Here is a 17,245-nt window from a genome sequence, read left to right on the forward strand (position 1 = left end):
GCCAATGGTGGAAACCAAGGTGAGGCGCATGTGGTCATCGGGATAGTTAATTGGGGTTTTTGATTTTTAGGGTTTTGATTTTTCTTTTTTCATTGTGGGTGGAAAATGAAAGGAGTAAATTTGGAATAAGGTAGAAAAATGCGTGAGAAATAGTAAAATTGTGCGCGAGATTTAGCACCTCCAGGGCCTTGTTTGATTGTCTTTGTAAATCATGGGAATTAGAAAATCCCATGAATTATAAAAAGGGGAGAGTGTTTGGTTGCCAATTATTTGGAAACATGTAGGCATTTTATTTTTTTAGGAGTTTCGAATGCCTACATAATGGGGGAATTGGATTACCTACTCCCCTGAGTAGTTGACAACTCCGGTGATATTCAACTCCTACATGCGTAACCAAACGATTTTTCCGAATTCATGTGAATTTGCATACAGAAAAATAATTCACACAAAATGGATTTTCCCGTGTCAATTCAATTCCGGGACAACCAAAAGAGGCCTAAGTAACTTGATGTTATATTACTGAATGACAAAACTTTTTATGCTAAAATCACTAATAATTCATCAGCGATCAACTGCACCAATAACCACAAATTTTTTTTTATCAATGATTCAACATAGATGGACTTTTTTTTATCAACTTAAGAATATTATTTTACATATATTCCTATTGATGCTTCGTACATCGCACGGGCTTTCCAATATTAGTCCTATAATATTTCATAACAAATCTTTCCTATTTTGCTGTTAAGTCTATTTCCCTATCTCCCCCTCTTTCCTTTTTTGATTATCTAATTTAGTTTTTATTAATGGTTTCTCCTAAAAAATCAACCGCTTTTACCAATTTATTCATTATTCATTATTTATTATTTTTCTCGCTCTCGAAATTACACTATATAAATAAGCCAACGAAAAAGAGAACCTTCTCAAATCAAAGTTGTGAAGTCTCAAAAGAAAACACGATATCCCAATTTTGCTATTTTGTTCATCACTGTTATCCTCTGGCGATTATTTATCATCATTCATCATCTATGAGAATCCTTCCATCATCAGGTAATCTAAACTTTCAAGTTTTTCTTTGTCCAATTAATATAATTTTCCGTTAACCTTTTTATCAATTTGTAGAAATTTGATTGTTAATTAGTGGTATTATGTTACAATAATATGCAATTAGACTACAATTTTGTTGTTGTTGCTGGACTTTTCTCCTCCCAATTCGGTTCCGCAGTTTGGATCGGGGTTCTTCGAGTCGGGTCGTTTGGGCGAGCCAATTTTGCCTACTTGTGTTGGATTTTGGATTTTTTTTGATTAGGAAAGAAAACTAGATTGATTTTCGACCAACCTATTTCATCCTTTCGGATGAGAGAGGAGAGTGAAAGCCACTAACTTTCAACCCACCTCGAAGAAAGAGGACACGAATCCCCCAAATTGGCCATAAAGTCCCCCAAATTGGCCATAAAGTCAGCTACTTTATCGGCCTCACGTAAACAATGAGTAAACTTCTCTTCCGTGAATTAAGAGAGTTCGACCCTAATATCAGCGATTAAAGAAGAAATTTTCCAAGGTACCTTTAATATTTCTGCATAGATCATTGTGAATTCTTGTTTTTCGTGATATACAATGAATTGTGTTGTTTTTCTGGTGTTTCCAATTAATCAACTTATACTTTGTTAATTTCGATTGATTAAACTATTAAAGTATCCCACTGAAAAAGTAAACAAATGATTGAGACGTTGGGGGTAGAAATTTATCATGTGTTTTTTTGGATAGAAACGGAGTCCTTTCCTGTAACCTTGTTTGCTAAACCAAAGAAATCTCCTTTATCCGGGGTTTGTTTGGTTTAGGTGATTTGGAAGGAAATAATATCCTATCCTATTGTTTAGTTAGCAAAAACGGAGATTGAAGATATATCCATTTCTGAAACTAAATCCCAATATTTAGAGAGTAAACAAGGGATGTGTTTTCCCTCCCCTCCAAATCTCTCCACCCCATTTTTATACACAAACAATTAAAATTGTCTCCTCAAATTCTCGTATTCATCAAACAAAGCTGTAGTCTAATTTTTATGGTATCACAGGATGAGTGATATTGGTTATAGCGTGGCGGATAACCTTCCACCGCACTTACTATGGGAAATACTAACCAGATTGACTTGCATGAAGTCTGCCATGAGATGTAAGGCTGTGTGCAAGAGTTGGTTAAGTGTAATCTTATCTCCGCAGTTTATGGGCAGACTTTTGAGAAAACATGTTTATGGTAAAAACCATGAGGCTATAAATATGAGCCCTCTACCTCCTTTCGGTCTTGTCATCCGTCCCAATTTATTTGGCACTTCCAAGGGCCAGCTATTGTATCCAAAGAATATGAAATTTGGATTGTTGGGTCATTTTCTACCCAATCTATTTTCTACAATAACATCTGACGACGGACCGCAGGTGAAAGTCACTGCGACTTGTAATGATATGATCCTTTGTGAAGAAGATCGTTTTAAGCAGTCAGATCGTATGTACATTTGCAATGCTCGTACTAGGAAATGGATTGCCCTCCCTAGGCCTGGTCGCTCCTATAGGAGATTTTTCGTAGGATTTGCTTGCGACCCTTATAATTGTAAAGACGACGAACAAGTCATGGAATATAGTGTTGTCATGGTCAATTGTGAGGATCGTGGTTATGTCAAAAATCCATTTCAATTTGAAATACAAATCTTTTCATCATTAATTGGCAAGTGGAAGGAATTCACCTTGTCGTTGCCTAAGAGTTTTAAGACGTGTTTTTCATGTTGTAGCCTCTTCAATGATGGTATGTTGTACTTCTATGATAGCTGTTTTGGTATGATTGCCTTTGATCCCAAAATCAGCGACAATGAGAAAGAAAAGGGAGATGATAAGCTAAGCATTGCGTGTCACTTCATTGATTGGCCTCTGGATTTTGTTACGAACGCCTTGGAAATGGACATGACAGCGTGCTTATGCCAAGGAAATCTTAGATTGATACAAAAGAAAGGAGCGTTGCTAAGTGTATGGGATCTAAAAGACCATGGTACAAGTGAATGGCAGGTCAAGTACAAGGTTGTTTTGGTAGACAGAGATTCACACGATTTTTCTCGCTTTCTTTTTGCCTGGAATGGTCCTCTGTCTTTGCTTGGGTTCCAACCCCTTGATGATGTTACGCTGTATATTTGCTTGAACGACAAAATTGTGACGTGCAACTTGAAAACAGTGCGACTTGGGGCCGTCTTTACAATTCCGGACGAGTCAAAAACTTTTTTACCAAACTGTCGGTCTTTTGATATATTCAGACCCTTCTGGATTTCATTGTAACAAAAAAACCTGTAAGAAAACTGGAAGGAGTTGGTCAGTTGGTGTCTTTAAGTTATTTTGAAAGTTATGGATGCTAATTATATAACTGTGGATTTGATGTGGGTTATCTATAATATTGTATTCTGTTATGGTTTCATGAATGTCTGCAGTAGAGCAATTAAAAAGCATATTGACTTGGTGATTTTATTTGAATGAATGAATCGCATGCTTGAGAATTACAATGCTACAGCTCTATATTTATGGAGTTATAAAATCAGGTTGAATGTTACTCCTTCTGTCTCGGTCATTTGTTGTCCTTTTTCATTTTTGGGTGTCTCAGTCAAAGGACAACAATTGACGAGACGGAGGGAGTATCATTTAAAAGTTTTTGATTTAGTTCTAAATTGAAACTCTAGAACTGAACTGGTTTTTGGTTTAAAAATAGAACTAGTTTCGTTAAATAAAATTGATAGAAGCTCTTCATTATATGAAATCGTACTAGTACTAGCGTCGTTCGGATTTTGCTTTCGATTTGGATCAAGTCTCTGGTAAATCGGTTTCACAATAAGATATTGTAAAACCATCTAACAAAGACAATGTAGCGTGGTTGGTGGAAGTAATTTTAGTAGGGAGATTTATATAAAATATCATTTTAATTTATAAGAACGCATCTTTAAAATGGTTTTACACCACAATTTGTGCCAGATGTAACACAAATTTACCGAATAGGATCCGAGATCCATTGCCATCCATATGTATATATAAACTAATTGGAAATGGATGGAGCCTGGAGGAGCAAACTCAATTAATTTTTTTTTTTGTATCCTTCAATCCATTCCTATATGTTCACAAATCTGGTGGATCCTTCAATGAGCTTACTTCCATCATTCGTGTTATCCACCTGATAATCCTGCTTCAGCTGCATGGACAACCCGTGGACAGGTTGCCCATGCAGCTGATGCTCATTACTAGCCCCCATGACCATCAACGGCCTTATACGTGGCACCGGAACACTCGACACAACCGTAGCCGCCTTCTCCCTAGGGACAATATCAACCAAAAAATCAAACAAATCAGTGGTTGAAACCGCAGCTGAAATATCGCTTTTCTGAAGCGTCCTACGCTTACATTCCTCAGCACTAATCCACGACCTAAAGGTCAAGTCTTGTATGAGAAGATCACATGCTTTTGATAACAGTACAGGGGCTTCAGCTGATATCATTCGAACTTGTTCGTCCGATTTCATTATCTTCTTAATTCTTGACAATGGCAAACTGTGCCCTTTGAATTCATTACTCTCCTCGATTTCGAGTCGTTGTTTCTCCCAGAAGGTTCTCATGTGGTGTTGCAGTAAGTTATTAGTTTGCGAAACTGGGTTTTGAATGTGATATTGAGGAGTGTAGGTGATTATTGGTAGTTGCTGGTTTTGTTGTTGTTGTTGGAGATAATTAGGCCAATTAGGATCCATTAATTTGGATTTTTTTTTGTGTTCTTTTAAGGTAAGTTTTGATGTTTTGATGGGACATATACAAGAGGAGATTGGACAAGGGTTTTATGGTGTTTGAAAAGTGACCGAGGAAAAGAGCAAAATGATGGAGAATGATGAAAATGTTGTACCTCAGATGCAGGAGTAGATAAAAAAAGGCATATATATATATATATATATATATATATATTTATATTGTTAATGATCATTAGAATGCACCAGTGGAAGCAGGATATTGCCACCTGGTAAATTTTTTAATGTCGAAACTCACATACGTTACTTTTATCGATAATCTATAAACCAAGCATACGAGGTTAACTGGTTAACAAGCTTTTTGTAAGAGTGACTCAGGATTTCTAATTTCATTCCCAATTGTTTACATAAGGATAAAGGATATCAATCGAGACATGCATCTTTGATGTTCAAGTGATGCCACTGTCACAACTTGTCCTATACACATAATCAATAAAATATACTCCTTCTATTCTGGTCATTTGTCTACTTTTGATTTTGGCACAAAGACTAATGAAACAGAAGGAGGGCAATTATTAGAAGACAAGTGAACTAAATTGAGTGTGTAGGATCAAATTGCCAATTAAATGCATCCCCAAAATAAAAAAAGGGGCATATATATTGTTACTGATCATTAGAATGCACCAGTGGAAGCTGAATATTGCCACCTAGTACATTTCGGCGTTTTATATCGATAACCTATAAACCAAACATACGAGGTTAACATCAAGCTTTTGTAAGTGCGACTTGGGATTTCTAATTTCATTCAAAATTATTTACGTTTGGATTTTTGTAACCTACTTGTTAATCAACTAATGAATCAACTCATCGACCTAGTAATTCAACAGCAGCATCCTTCCCGGTCATTTATTTGTCTATTTCATTTTAGGATTGTCTCAATTTATTATTTGTCTTTCTATTTTAGAAATATCTGAACACCTAAATAGATAAACAATAATTATCTAATCAGCATCATATTCACCTTTATTATTCTTTATACCAAAAATAAAAGGATGAGATGGAAGCATCAGGCAATGTCAACATGATGATTTGTATGAAAGGTTATTGCCTTAATTTGCCAAGATTGACAATAGGTAACTCATGCTTAAAACAGCAAAAAGGGCATTTTCACTATGATATCAGCCTATGAAAATGGGTGGAAGTGTAAGAAACATAATTATTATGGAAGATAACATATGATCGACTGCACTTGCTTTACAAAGTTTTCAAGGTACTTTCACCAATTGGAACATTTGTCAAGTAACCCTCTAAAGTTAAAGTATCTGTCTTAAAAGGTACTAACTCAACTTACTACATTTGAAAAACATGATGATTCCAAATTAAATTAATACACTTCAACTAAGCTAAGAGTGGTACAAATGCAATAAGTATCTAGGACCCTTCATTGTTTTTTTGTTTTGTTTAATGTAAGTAACTCTTAAGCATGATAATTTTAAAATAAAATACACAGAGTACACCATGTTTTTGTAAATATATGTCGACAAGGGTTCTATAATACAATAACTCTCCATTAGTAAGTACCACGAACAGTACCGTATAACGCCGTGTCTAGGCCCACCAATGTTTGATGGACCTTCTCCTCCTTTCGCTCCTTAGCCATCATTGCTGCCGCGCCACAGGTGCACTTTGGTACCTTGCTATAACGTGCAAGTTCATCCCAAATTGTTTTTAATTTGGTGTAGTACTCCACCATCGATTGTCGTCCTTGCTTACATTCATTGAGTTCGTCGTTCAATTGATGCACTCACAGAGCGTTTCCTACCAAAAAACGGTCCCTTAATTCATCCCAAACTTCTGCAACTTTCAGCGTGAAAGTGATACTTGGATGTAATTTTGGTTCAATCACATTTCATAGGCACGCCTTTAACATCGCGTTCCATTGTCGTGGAGCAATGCCAACAATTCAAGGTTGTCTACTCCTTCAACACCTTGCGACTTTTTGACCTCTTCTTCAACGAAATCCAATTAATTAATTTGTTCTTCGCATCTTAACCGTTTTTAACAGCATTCGCCCATAATTCATAATTTTCGCCGTTAAAAATTGTTTTGTATGCATTAAATTAGGGTTATTCGACGGATGGAGGTAAAGAGGCGAGGTGATGGGAATAGTCTGTTTTTCATTGATTTTATTTCCTTTGTTCTTGTCATCGTCTCCTTGCATCTTATGATGTGTTTTGATTTTTGTTTTGAAAAAAATTAGATCGCTGCTCTGATACCATGTGAAACTGAGAAACAAAGAGAAGTGAACGAGAAGATTTCTCCAATTATTCATCGATGCCAAGACTCGAATATATACAACTACAATATTACATCATATTTGCTACTAAGGCAACTAAATACTACGAATAAGGAAAATCGTTACTACTCCCTAAAATACAATATACACTACTTGTATTACAACTTACAAGTATTATTACAATATATACGATTTGAGAAAATTATTGATTACAGCCTTTTAAAAATCAATTTTTAAAAATTATAGTCTTATAATTTTTTTTTTTTGTTAATTACAAGTTTACAACCATATTATTACTTCTAATCACAAATTACCGTCAAAACGTTAACTTCGGCAGGAAATTGATGCCAATTTGAATTTTTGTGACTTAACTTCATTTTTTAAGACCAAAATACCCTTACGTTCAACCTTTATAACCCCTTATGTTCATCCCCAAATCAGATTTCACAACTCCATTCCTCTCTAATTCTTTATTTCTTCAACAATATCACCTAATCTAATTCACCCATTTTATTCAAATTTTACCCTAATCAATTTAATTGAATTCTAGTTATATTATTTACATTGCATCTTAAAATTAATTAATGTTCTTTATCATCAATTTTCCCCAAATTGAAAATAGTTAGGGTTCTTCAATTCTCCCAAAATTGAAACTCTAAAAATCGATTCAATCAATTGAAAACAACAAAATGGGGGGCAATATCAAATTTGCAGTACCACTATCAACAACAACAAATTGAAGATAAATTTAAGAGAAAATAGGTTGTATGAATACTTGCTCTTCGAGGTAGAACCGTCAGACGATGGCACAACTTTGCCACTCATGATCCGAAGTACACAATATAAAATATTTATTTCGATGGTTTGTTTTGTTGGAATATGTGTCCTCCGACAATAATGCGATCACAACTGTCGATCATAATGATCACATGTTTAAATCTCATTTTAAGAATACATGTGGGAAGTAATATTTTACAGTCAACTGGTCCACACATATCGGTAATGATTGGCTGACTAGAGTTTGACATTACTGTCGTGCGACGGTGGTGATCAGTTGATCCCCTTAGGTCATACCTAAAGGGTAACACTCTTAATAGAATATTTAATTGATCGTATGACGATACGGGTTGATTAAATTACTTAAAATTGACGGACGATTTTGGAAATAATATTTACGTGTCTTATTATAATTTAATTAAATTAGACACGGTCTAAGTAATCGAATTGTTTCATTGCTTAGATGAAATTATTGTTTACAGAAACAATTGAATCTGAATGAATAATTTATTATAAATACAAGATGTTGTGATTTATAATTGGCAAACCGTTATTGGTACAAGTAATTATGAATTACTAAGTCGATTTTGTACATGACGTATTTTATTAATACGTTGATTTTTAATACGTTAAAAATACATGACAATTTTACATGACTTGTGACATGTGACAAATTGACAAATTGACAAAGATAAAATGGAACCCATTTTATCTTATATGGACCGATTTATTGGAGGGAGCATGATGTTTAAATTGTGTTAAATAATTAAGTGGAGAGCATAATGATGATGCTAGCTTGTAGCCATGCAAACCTAGTTTTCTTGATAAGAATTACTTGTTCATGCATTGGCTCACTTCACCTCACCTCTCCTCTCCTCTCTCCCCACCGGTTTTCAATGGCCTCAATCAGGGGCGGATCTAGGATTCAGAAGTAGGTTGGGCTAGGTTGATGTCGGCGATGGTTACATGTGAAACCGGCAATTCGTATAATTGGAGTTTGCACATAGTGTAGTGACATAGGTGTGAGTGATGGCAAAGCTTTTTTTATTTTTTTTGGAGAATTACAATATACTCTAAATCATTATTTTATAAAAATATCAAGAAGTCTCTCTTTAGACGGATATATCCGTCTTAAAATTAAAATGGGTCAAATATCATACAATTCGCATAAATAAGATAAGTCTTTTGCTAAGATCTAAGCATTTTATTTTGTACAGTAAATGGTATGGTATTTAACCCGTCTTAAGCTTAAGACAGAGACAATGAAATTTGTGTTAAAATATACGATTAAACAAAATGTATGCTTGATTACAAATTTATTTGCAACACGAGTTTAACAATCATCATAACAAAAACAAAGACGTCCTATTATCTCCGTCTTTTTGAAATACAATAATTTTGTTTTCTCAAATAGCCCGGTGTCTCAAATTTGTTTAAAGTAATTTTAACAATAATCAAAGTATTATGTGCTCCGTTTTACTTCTCGTGTTAACATTATACCATAAATATTACTCCATATTAAGATTTATTTATGATCAAATGCCAACTAAAGTTAGTAAATATACTTTAATTCTGAGAGAAACAAAAAAATGTTAGGTGTGAGAATTGAACTCCCGCCACTGACAACAGAGAAAGAAAACCATTATGCACTACTTCAACCAACTGGGCTACAACTGCACAAATATTATCCTACAACTGGTTGTATAAGAGCTATGTACAACCGCCTCAAAGTTATCGAGCTTTCAAACAAAGTTGTTGAGTTATTTTACAAGTTATTGAGCTATTTTACAAAGTTATTGAGCTTAATAATTATTCTGTTAAGCTCAACAACTTTGTATCATAACTCGATAATTTTGTTAATAGAGCTCAACAAATTTGTAACAAAGCTCCACAACACTGAATAAGTTGTATATACAACCGGTTGTATAATCCATTAACTGCTACAACTGAAACAATGAAAATTTAGACATGTTACTTATTTTTATTCTTAAAGATGGGTTGGGCTGAAGCCCAGGTAGCCTCCTACCTAGATCCGCCCCTGGCCTCAATAGAGAGTTTTTCTCTCTAATTTTTATTCATTACTTTTACACATAATTTCTAGTGTGAGAAATATAATAATCTCTACATCTTATGAAAATCTAGAGAAATAAAAACTCCCATTTTCTTCTCCTCTTGACCGAAATATTCAAGAGGACAAACAATAGTTTTGGGTCAAATTTTAGTAAGATTAATATTGTTCTAGATCTAATAATATTAGTCTTTTAAGAGGTTATCTTGGGTATTCATCTTTGGGAGAGATTCTACCTTTGAATCTTTGTTCATCCATATAAGGAAAGCTCAAGAACAAGTAAGAAGGAGATCTTACTTGTGCCCTTTGATCCGAAATTTCCAATGTAAGGGTTGATGATTTCTTCCTTATTTTCTTTATTGTTTGCATGCATAAGGTCAATGTTTAATTTTATGACTAAATTAAATCACTATATAATATGAATATGTTGAGTATAGAGATCTAGATTTCTAACATGTTTATCCGTCCAATTTTACAAAAATACATATTAAAAGCTGATAGAATATACTCTAACAAACTTATAACTAAGTTTGTTAGAGTTGGTTAGAGTTAACTAATTTCCCCTTATGTCGGTTAATCCAACTGTATAAAAGGCTTAGTCCTCAATCATTGTAATTAACTTACTCATATTATTCAATACACAAAACATTCAGCATATCATTCTCTCTCCCTTTCTCTATCTCTTTCTCTCTCGTGTACACATCTATAATCAATCAATTACTAGTCTTCATCATGATGAACTTACAAGTTCAACATGGTATCAGAGCAGGTTCATTCTGAACCTGTTTCTGCATAGCTTCCGCGTATTTTTCTCTTTTATTCTCTTTGCATCTTCATCTTCTTCACCTTCATATTCTTCTTTTACATAAATTTTCTTTATATTCAAGAAAATGACAACAGAGAATACCACAGCAACAGAAATTGGAATGGATGATCCACATTACATTCACCATTCTGATACATTAAGCAACAAATTGGTTGCTGCTCCTTTTGATGGCACTGGCTTTGGAGGTTGGAAAAGAGCAATGCTCATTGCGTTATCAGCGAAGAATAAAGTCGGTTTCATTGATGGAATCATTCCCAGGCCTTCTCCAACTGCTGCTACTGCACTGCTTTGGAGAAGATGCAATGATACTGTTCTTTCTTGGATCTTGAATAGTGTATCTCCAAAAATTTCAAAGTCTATTCTATTCAGTAGCACTGCCAGAGCAGCCTGGGTTGAACTCGAAGAACGTTTTGGTCAATCTAATGGGGCTCAACTATATGGGGTTCAGAAGAAATTGAATGACTTTTCTCAGGGAAATGATAGTATTGGAACGTATTTTACCAAGCTCTAGATTATCTGGGATGAAGTTGACTGCATGGGCATGAATCCTGTTTGTGCTTGTACTTGCACTTGTGGCGCACAGGAGAAACAACAGAAGTTTCAAGAAGATCAGCGAGCTGTTCAATTTTTGATGGGTTTGAATGATTCCTATGCTACTATTAGAGGAACAATCTTATTGCATAATCCCTTGCCAAAGATTACTTCCATATATAACAACCTCTTGCAGGAAGAAGGGCAAAGAGAAATTCATTCTAATACTACTCAATTTCAACCAGATTCTGCTGCATTATATGTCAAGAACACGAACTACAAGGGTAATAACTGGAATAATAATTCCAATAATGCACAAAACTTCAATAAATTTGCTGGTTATAATCAGAATGTTCAGGGATATACTCATCCAGGAGGGGGAAGCTCTCAAGATAGTAATGTCAATTATAAGAAGAACAACAATTATGGTAACTCAAATGCAAACTACAAAGGCAAAAATTTCATTCCTGGCTACAATCAGATGACCAATAACCAGAATACTCAGAGTTTTCAGAGACAGCAACAACCCTTTTTCTGCATCTACTGTAATAAACCAGGGCATAAGACTGACAACTGGAAGCACTTACAGAACAGTAATAGGAAATTTGCAGCAAATGTACTTGGTCAAGATGTTGTTTCTGGCTCATATCAGAATCTTATTGGGACTGAAAGTCTGCCAAATCCAAATTTCAATAATGGTCAGACTCAAAATTTCAATAATGGTCAGATTCAGAATCAGAATATGCAAGCTACAGTTTATGGTAGTACTCAGCATCAGAATCAAAATGGAAATGTCACTGGTCCTGCTTCTGCAACAAACTTTGCTGGTAATGTTTACTCTAACTCTTTTAATGCTTTTCTGAATTCCTGGATTCTTGATACTGGTGCCATTGATCACATGTGCTTTAATAAAGCTTCTTTTTCTGAGTTTAGATATTTAGACAAGCCTTATAGCATTTCTTTACCCAATGGACAAATTGTTTATATTGACACTATAGGATCTGTCCCTTTAGCTCCTGGTTTTATCTTACAAAATGTTTTATATGTTCCTTTCTTTAAGATTAATCTTTTATCCATTAGTAAAATTAGCAAACAAACTGGTACCACTGTTAGTTTTACCCATGACCTATGTTACTTGCAGGACTCTTCCAAGAGGCTCTTGGTCCTTGGTAAAAATTGCAATGATCTTTATCTGCTACAATCTGACCTCAATATTGCTGATATGTCTAAATCATGTCATATTCCAGAGATACTTGATGTTGCTCCTGAGTTAAACTCCACTAAGCATAGTCTCAATTCTGTAGTAAATAATGTAACTAGTGATATTTGGCATAACAGATTAGGGCATTTACCTTTGTATAAACTGAAACAGTTGCAGATTTGTAATGTGAATGATAATAAATGCAATTTCACTTCTTGTTCTATTTGTGCCAAGGCTAGGCAACACAAACTTTCCTTTCAGCTAAGTGAATCCATCTCTTTTGCACCTTTTGACTTAGTTCATATTGATTTATGGGGTCCTTATCATACACAGACATATAATGGATACAAATATTTTCTTACTATTGTAGATGACTTCAGTAGATGTACTTGGACTCATCTTTTGTCTTGCAAGAGTAATGCTTTTGTTTTCATAAAAACTTTTATTGCCATGGTTGATACTCAATTTGGTAGAAAGATTAAAGTCATTAGATCTGATAATGCTTTTGAGTTGGGTACAAGCAATATTTTGGCACAATATCTTCTTGATCAAGGTATTATTCATCAAACCTCCTGTTTTCACACTCCTCAACAAAATGGTGTTGTAGAAATAAAGCATAAACACTTGTTAGAAACAGCATGCAAGAGCCCTAGAATTTCAGTCTAACTTGCCTACTAAATACTGGGGTGAGTGTATTCTCACTGCCACTTATATAATTAATAGATTGCCTACTAGAGTTCTTCAAGGTTTGTCTCCTTTTCAAGTTCTTTTTGGCAAGATACCAGATTTAAATCACATGAGGAGTTTTGGATGCCTTGTGTATGCATCTACCACTAAACCTGGCAGGGATAAGTTTGCTCCTAGGGCTATATCTTGTGTTTTCTTAGGCTACCCATATGGAAAGAAGGCCTATAAATTGTTAAATTTAGAAGATAAGTCTATTCTTTTTTCTAGAGATGTTATTTTTCATGAGGACATTTACCCATATGTTAATCATTCTGATCAAAATTATATACCTGTACCTGTAACTGACTCTTCTGTCACACCTAGTATCTTTACACAGACTGTGACACCAAACACTGTTACTATGACTCAAATTCCATCTAATGATCAGGTACCTAACATTCTTAATGAAACTCTTATTCCCCAAACTAGTACAACCCCTTCACAAACCAATGCACCAATACCTAGAGTCACTGTCCAGAACAACACAAGGACTTCTACTAGGACTGTTAGACCACCATCATATCTGCAGGACTATGTTTGTCCACAGCAGAAAAACTGTAATGCTGTGTGCTGTCATACTCTAACAAATTTGTGGGATAATATCTGTTTCCCTAGTTCTTTTTGTGCTTCTGCCTCTAGCTTGTCTACAGTTGTTCCTATCCAAGAACCTAGAAGCTATGATGAAGCAGCTAAATTCCCAGAGTGGCAAGAAGCTATTGCAGCTGAGTTTAAAGCCTTACAACTCAATGGGACTTGGACACTGGTTCCTTTACCAGTAGGCAAGAAGGCCATATCATGTAAGTGGGTCTTCAAGGTTAAACAAAAGTCTGATGGCACAATTGGAAGGTATAAGGCACGGTTAGTAGTCAAAGGTTTTACACAAAAAGAAGGCATTGACTACACTGAAACCTTCTCACCTGTGGTTAAAATGACAACAATAAGAACCCTGGTAGCAGTAGCAATAAAGAAAGGATGGCAGTTGTGTCAGTTAGATGTTAATAATGCCTTCTTACATGGGGATTTACATGAGGAAGTTTACATGAAATTACCCCATGGTTTAGAGGTTTCTCAACCTAACATGGTTTACAAGTTGGAAAGATCCCTTTATGGCTTGAAACAAGCTTCAAGGCAGTGGAATGCTAAGCTGTGTGAAGCATTAAGAAACAAAGGTTACAAGCAATCTCTAAATGATTACTCTCTTTTTTCAAAGAAAGTAGATGACAAGGTGGTTTATTTGGCCATTTATGTTGATGACATTCTCATGATTGGGAATCATGCTCAATAAATAGAAAATTTAAAACAATATTTAGATGCTACTTTCAAAATAAAGGACTTGGGTTGTCTCAGCTATTTTCTAGGAATGGAGTTCACAAAAGTGAGCAATGGAATGGTTATCACCCAAAGAAAATTTGCTACTGAGTTACTCCAAGAATTCAAATGTGATTGCACAAGACCTGTCAACAGTCCTCTAGATCCTACAATCAGATTAACAGTTGATACAGGAGAACTAATTAATAACCCAACTGAATATAGGAAAATTGTTGGCAAGCTGAACTATTTGACTAACACAAGACCTGATATCTCCTTTGTTGTTCAATTGCTAAGTCAGTTTATGGCCTTCCCAAGAGAGCAACACTGGTCAGCTGCCATACATGTGCTGAGATACATATCTAAAGACCCTTATCAGGGTATTTTAATGACTGCACAGCCTGTTTATGCCATACAAGGATTCTGTGATGCTGACTGGGCTGCTTGTCCTGAGACCAGACGTTCTGTCAGTGGCTACTTAGTATTTCTGGGTGGCTCTCTCATTTCACGGAAATAAAAAAAACAGCAGACAGTATCCTTGTCTTCTGCTGAAGCAGAATACAGGTCACTACGAAGACTAACTGCAGAATTGGCATGGTTAAGCAGGCTACTGTATGAGCTTGATGTGCCTGACATTCTTCCTATACCAGTTAAATGTGATAGCCAAGCTGCTATACACATTGCTAAGAACCCTGTCTTTCACGAAAGAACCAAGCATATAGACTTTGACTGTCACTTTGTGCGTGAGAAACTTCAAGCAGGACTCATTGATCTATCCTACATACCTACCAAACAACAGCATGCTGATATTTTCACAAAGGCATTATCTGGCCCTCAGCATAATCACATTCAATCCAAGCTGGGGATGTTTTCACACCCTCCACCTTGAGGAGGAGTGATAGAATATACTCTAACAAACTTACACTAGTAGAAAAAACCTCTACGGTGGCGGTCATAAATGACCTTTTGTGGCGGTTTTTAAAGGTTTTGGGTCCGTCGTATATCACGGGGTCGTATATACTTTTACGGCGGTTGTACAACCGCCACTATAGCTCACCTACAGTGGCGGTTATTGAACAAAACCGCCATTATAGACTTATATAAAACAACGGTTGTTAGACAAAAACCGCCACTATAACTCATCTATTGTGGCGGTTATTGTTTGAAAACCGCCACCAATGGTATTTCAATAATATCATTACACCACTACACGTTCTCTATAACGACGGTTGTAGATTCAGAACCGTTGCGAAAGGTTAGTATAACGTCGGTTGTTGTTACAAAATCGCCACTAAAGGTAATTATTAACGTCGGTTGTTTGGTAAAGAACCGCCACTAAAGGCGAAATTATTTTCGAATGCAGGGCAAAATATTTAATCTTTTGACGTCGTTTCTAAAGGAACCGCCATAATCATTTTATATATATATTTTTTTTGAAATAAAAATTATCTACGGAAATTTTGGCCTCACCTACCCATAAATTTGATAATTCTAAATATTATATGAACAAAATAAGACGTGGCGATAGAAATGTAACCACATTTATAGTATTCCTAGCAATACAAGTTTAACAAACTTACATCAGTATTACCAAAGATACATCCAAGTGTATGAATAACATACACGCCTTAGTTCATAAACTAATCTACAAGTTCTCTAAACATTTGGTAGCCCACTCTTCTTTGATCTCATAAATATCGCCATTTGACATGGTTGATTCCGCCATAATCTATAGTTAACAAATAGGACAATTAGTAAGAATATAAATCTATAACTAGATAAATAACCATACCATGAATGGAAATAAGAAATTACCTTCTCAAAAAATAGCTGCAATCAACATGCCAGACGTTAGCAATCTATCTTTGATCTGAAATGTATACAATACCAGCAACCAACATATAATTGAGTGTGAGGAGTATATGAAATCAGCTTGGCCAGTTACCTAGCACCATTTCTAGGTCACCTATCAGCTGAGTCAGTTACCTAGCAACACGTTGTAATGCCAAAATCAAAGCTATCTACAAACATAGAACATATTAGTTCTTCACAACTAACGCAGATTCATTTTCCCCAAGTTTGCAACAATCAAGCTAACAATGTTCAACTCTAATAATTCTCGTGACTTGTATCTTAATCTTAACTCAGAAGGCATTGGGCGAACCAAGATAACAAGGGGCCTTGGCAAAGAGCCGCAAAGCATGAGACAATAGGCAACTTATGCATGTGAGGTGCACTGTGTTACGAAAAAAATTGCATTTTCAAAATCATATTTTGTACAATTATAAGAGTGCTAACATGTAAAGAAGTAAAAGATGGGGATAATGGAGTTTGTAACTGAAAGATAATATAAAAGCAGCAGAAAATAAAAATAAAAATACATAATGCGACTAGTTAGTTGTGCCTTGTATAAAAATTTTTACAGAACACAAAAAAAAAAAAAAAAAAGATAGGGCAATTATTCGTCATGCACAACAATACTTGCCCTAGAATATATAACTTGCTAGTAAAGGGGAAAAAATTGAATAAAAATAGACCAAATGAAGAGATGGAGCCAAAACAAGAACGAAACTTAAACTGCAAAACAATTTGCACTTGCCTCTTATAAAGACATCAAAGGAATTGCTATAGTTAGGGTCATCGTAGCAAGGCATTGTGTAGAATGGCCTTATAGCTGAATGTTACCTGATAACAGTCATAGGCTCATAGTCCAAAAAAAATGAAAATGGAACTGATGCTAGATTTAAAAGAGCAGGT

General features: G+C 35.2%; 3 protein-coding genes across 4 annotated transcripts; all 3 read left to right on the forward strand.

The window, feature by feature from the left end:
* The first annotated feature begins 832 nt into the window (after positions 1–832).
* On the forward strand, positions 833–3,451 carry LOC141642370 (uncharacterized). 2 transcript variants are annotated; one of them, XM_074451151.1, is made up of 2 exons: positions 833–1,050; positions 2,075–3,451. In XM_074451151.1, the coding sequence occupies exon 2, from the start codon at positions 2,076–2,078 to the stop codon at positions 3,315–3,317; it is 1,242 nt and encodes a 413-aa protein (XP_074307252.1). In that variant the 5' UTR covers positions 833–1,050; position 2,075; the 3' UTR covers positions 3,318–3,451. The 2 variants fall into 2 exon arrangements, with proteins under 2 accessions (XP_074307252.1, XP_074307253.1); XM_074451152.1 differs by lacking the exon at positions 833–1,050 and adding an exon at positions 1,057–1,561.
* Positions 3,452–10,786: 7,335 nt separating this feature from the next.
* Positions 10,787–11,233, forward strand: LOC141635298 (uncharacterized). The gene has a single exon (XM_074446702.1). It carries the CDS (start codon positions 10,787–10,789, stop codon positions 11,231–11,233), a length of 447 nt encoding a protein of 148 aa, XP_074302803.1.
* Positions 11,234–11,257: 24 nt separating this feature from the next.
* On the forward strand, positions 11,258–13,120 carry LOC141635314 (uncharacterized). The gene has a single exon (XM_074446703.1). It carries the CDS (start codon positions 11,258–11,260, stop codon positions 13,118–13,120), a length of 1,863 nt encoding a protein of 620 aa, XP_074302804.1.
* The last annotated feature ends 4,125 nt before the right edge of the window (positions 13,121–17,245 follow it).

This window comes from Silene latifolia, chromosome 2 (assembly GCF_048544455.1).
Source record: "Silene latifolia isolate original U9 population chromosome 2, ASM4854445v1, whole genome shotgun sequence".
Classification (NCBI taxonomy): Eukaryota; Viridiplantae; Streptophyta; class Magnoliopsida; order Caryophyllales; family Caryophyllaceae; genus Silene; species Silene latifolia.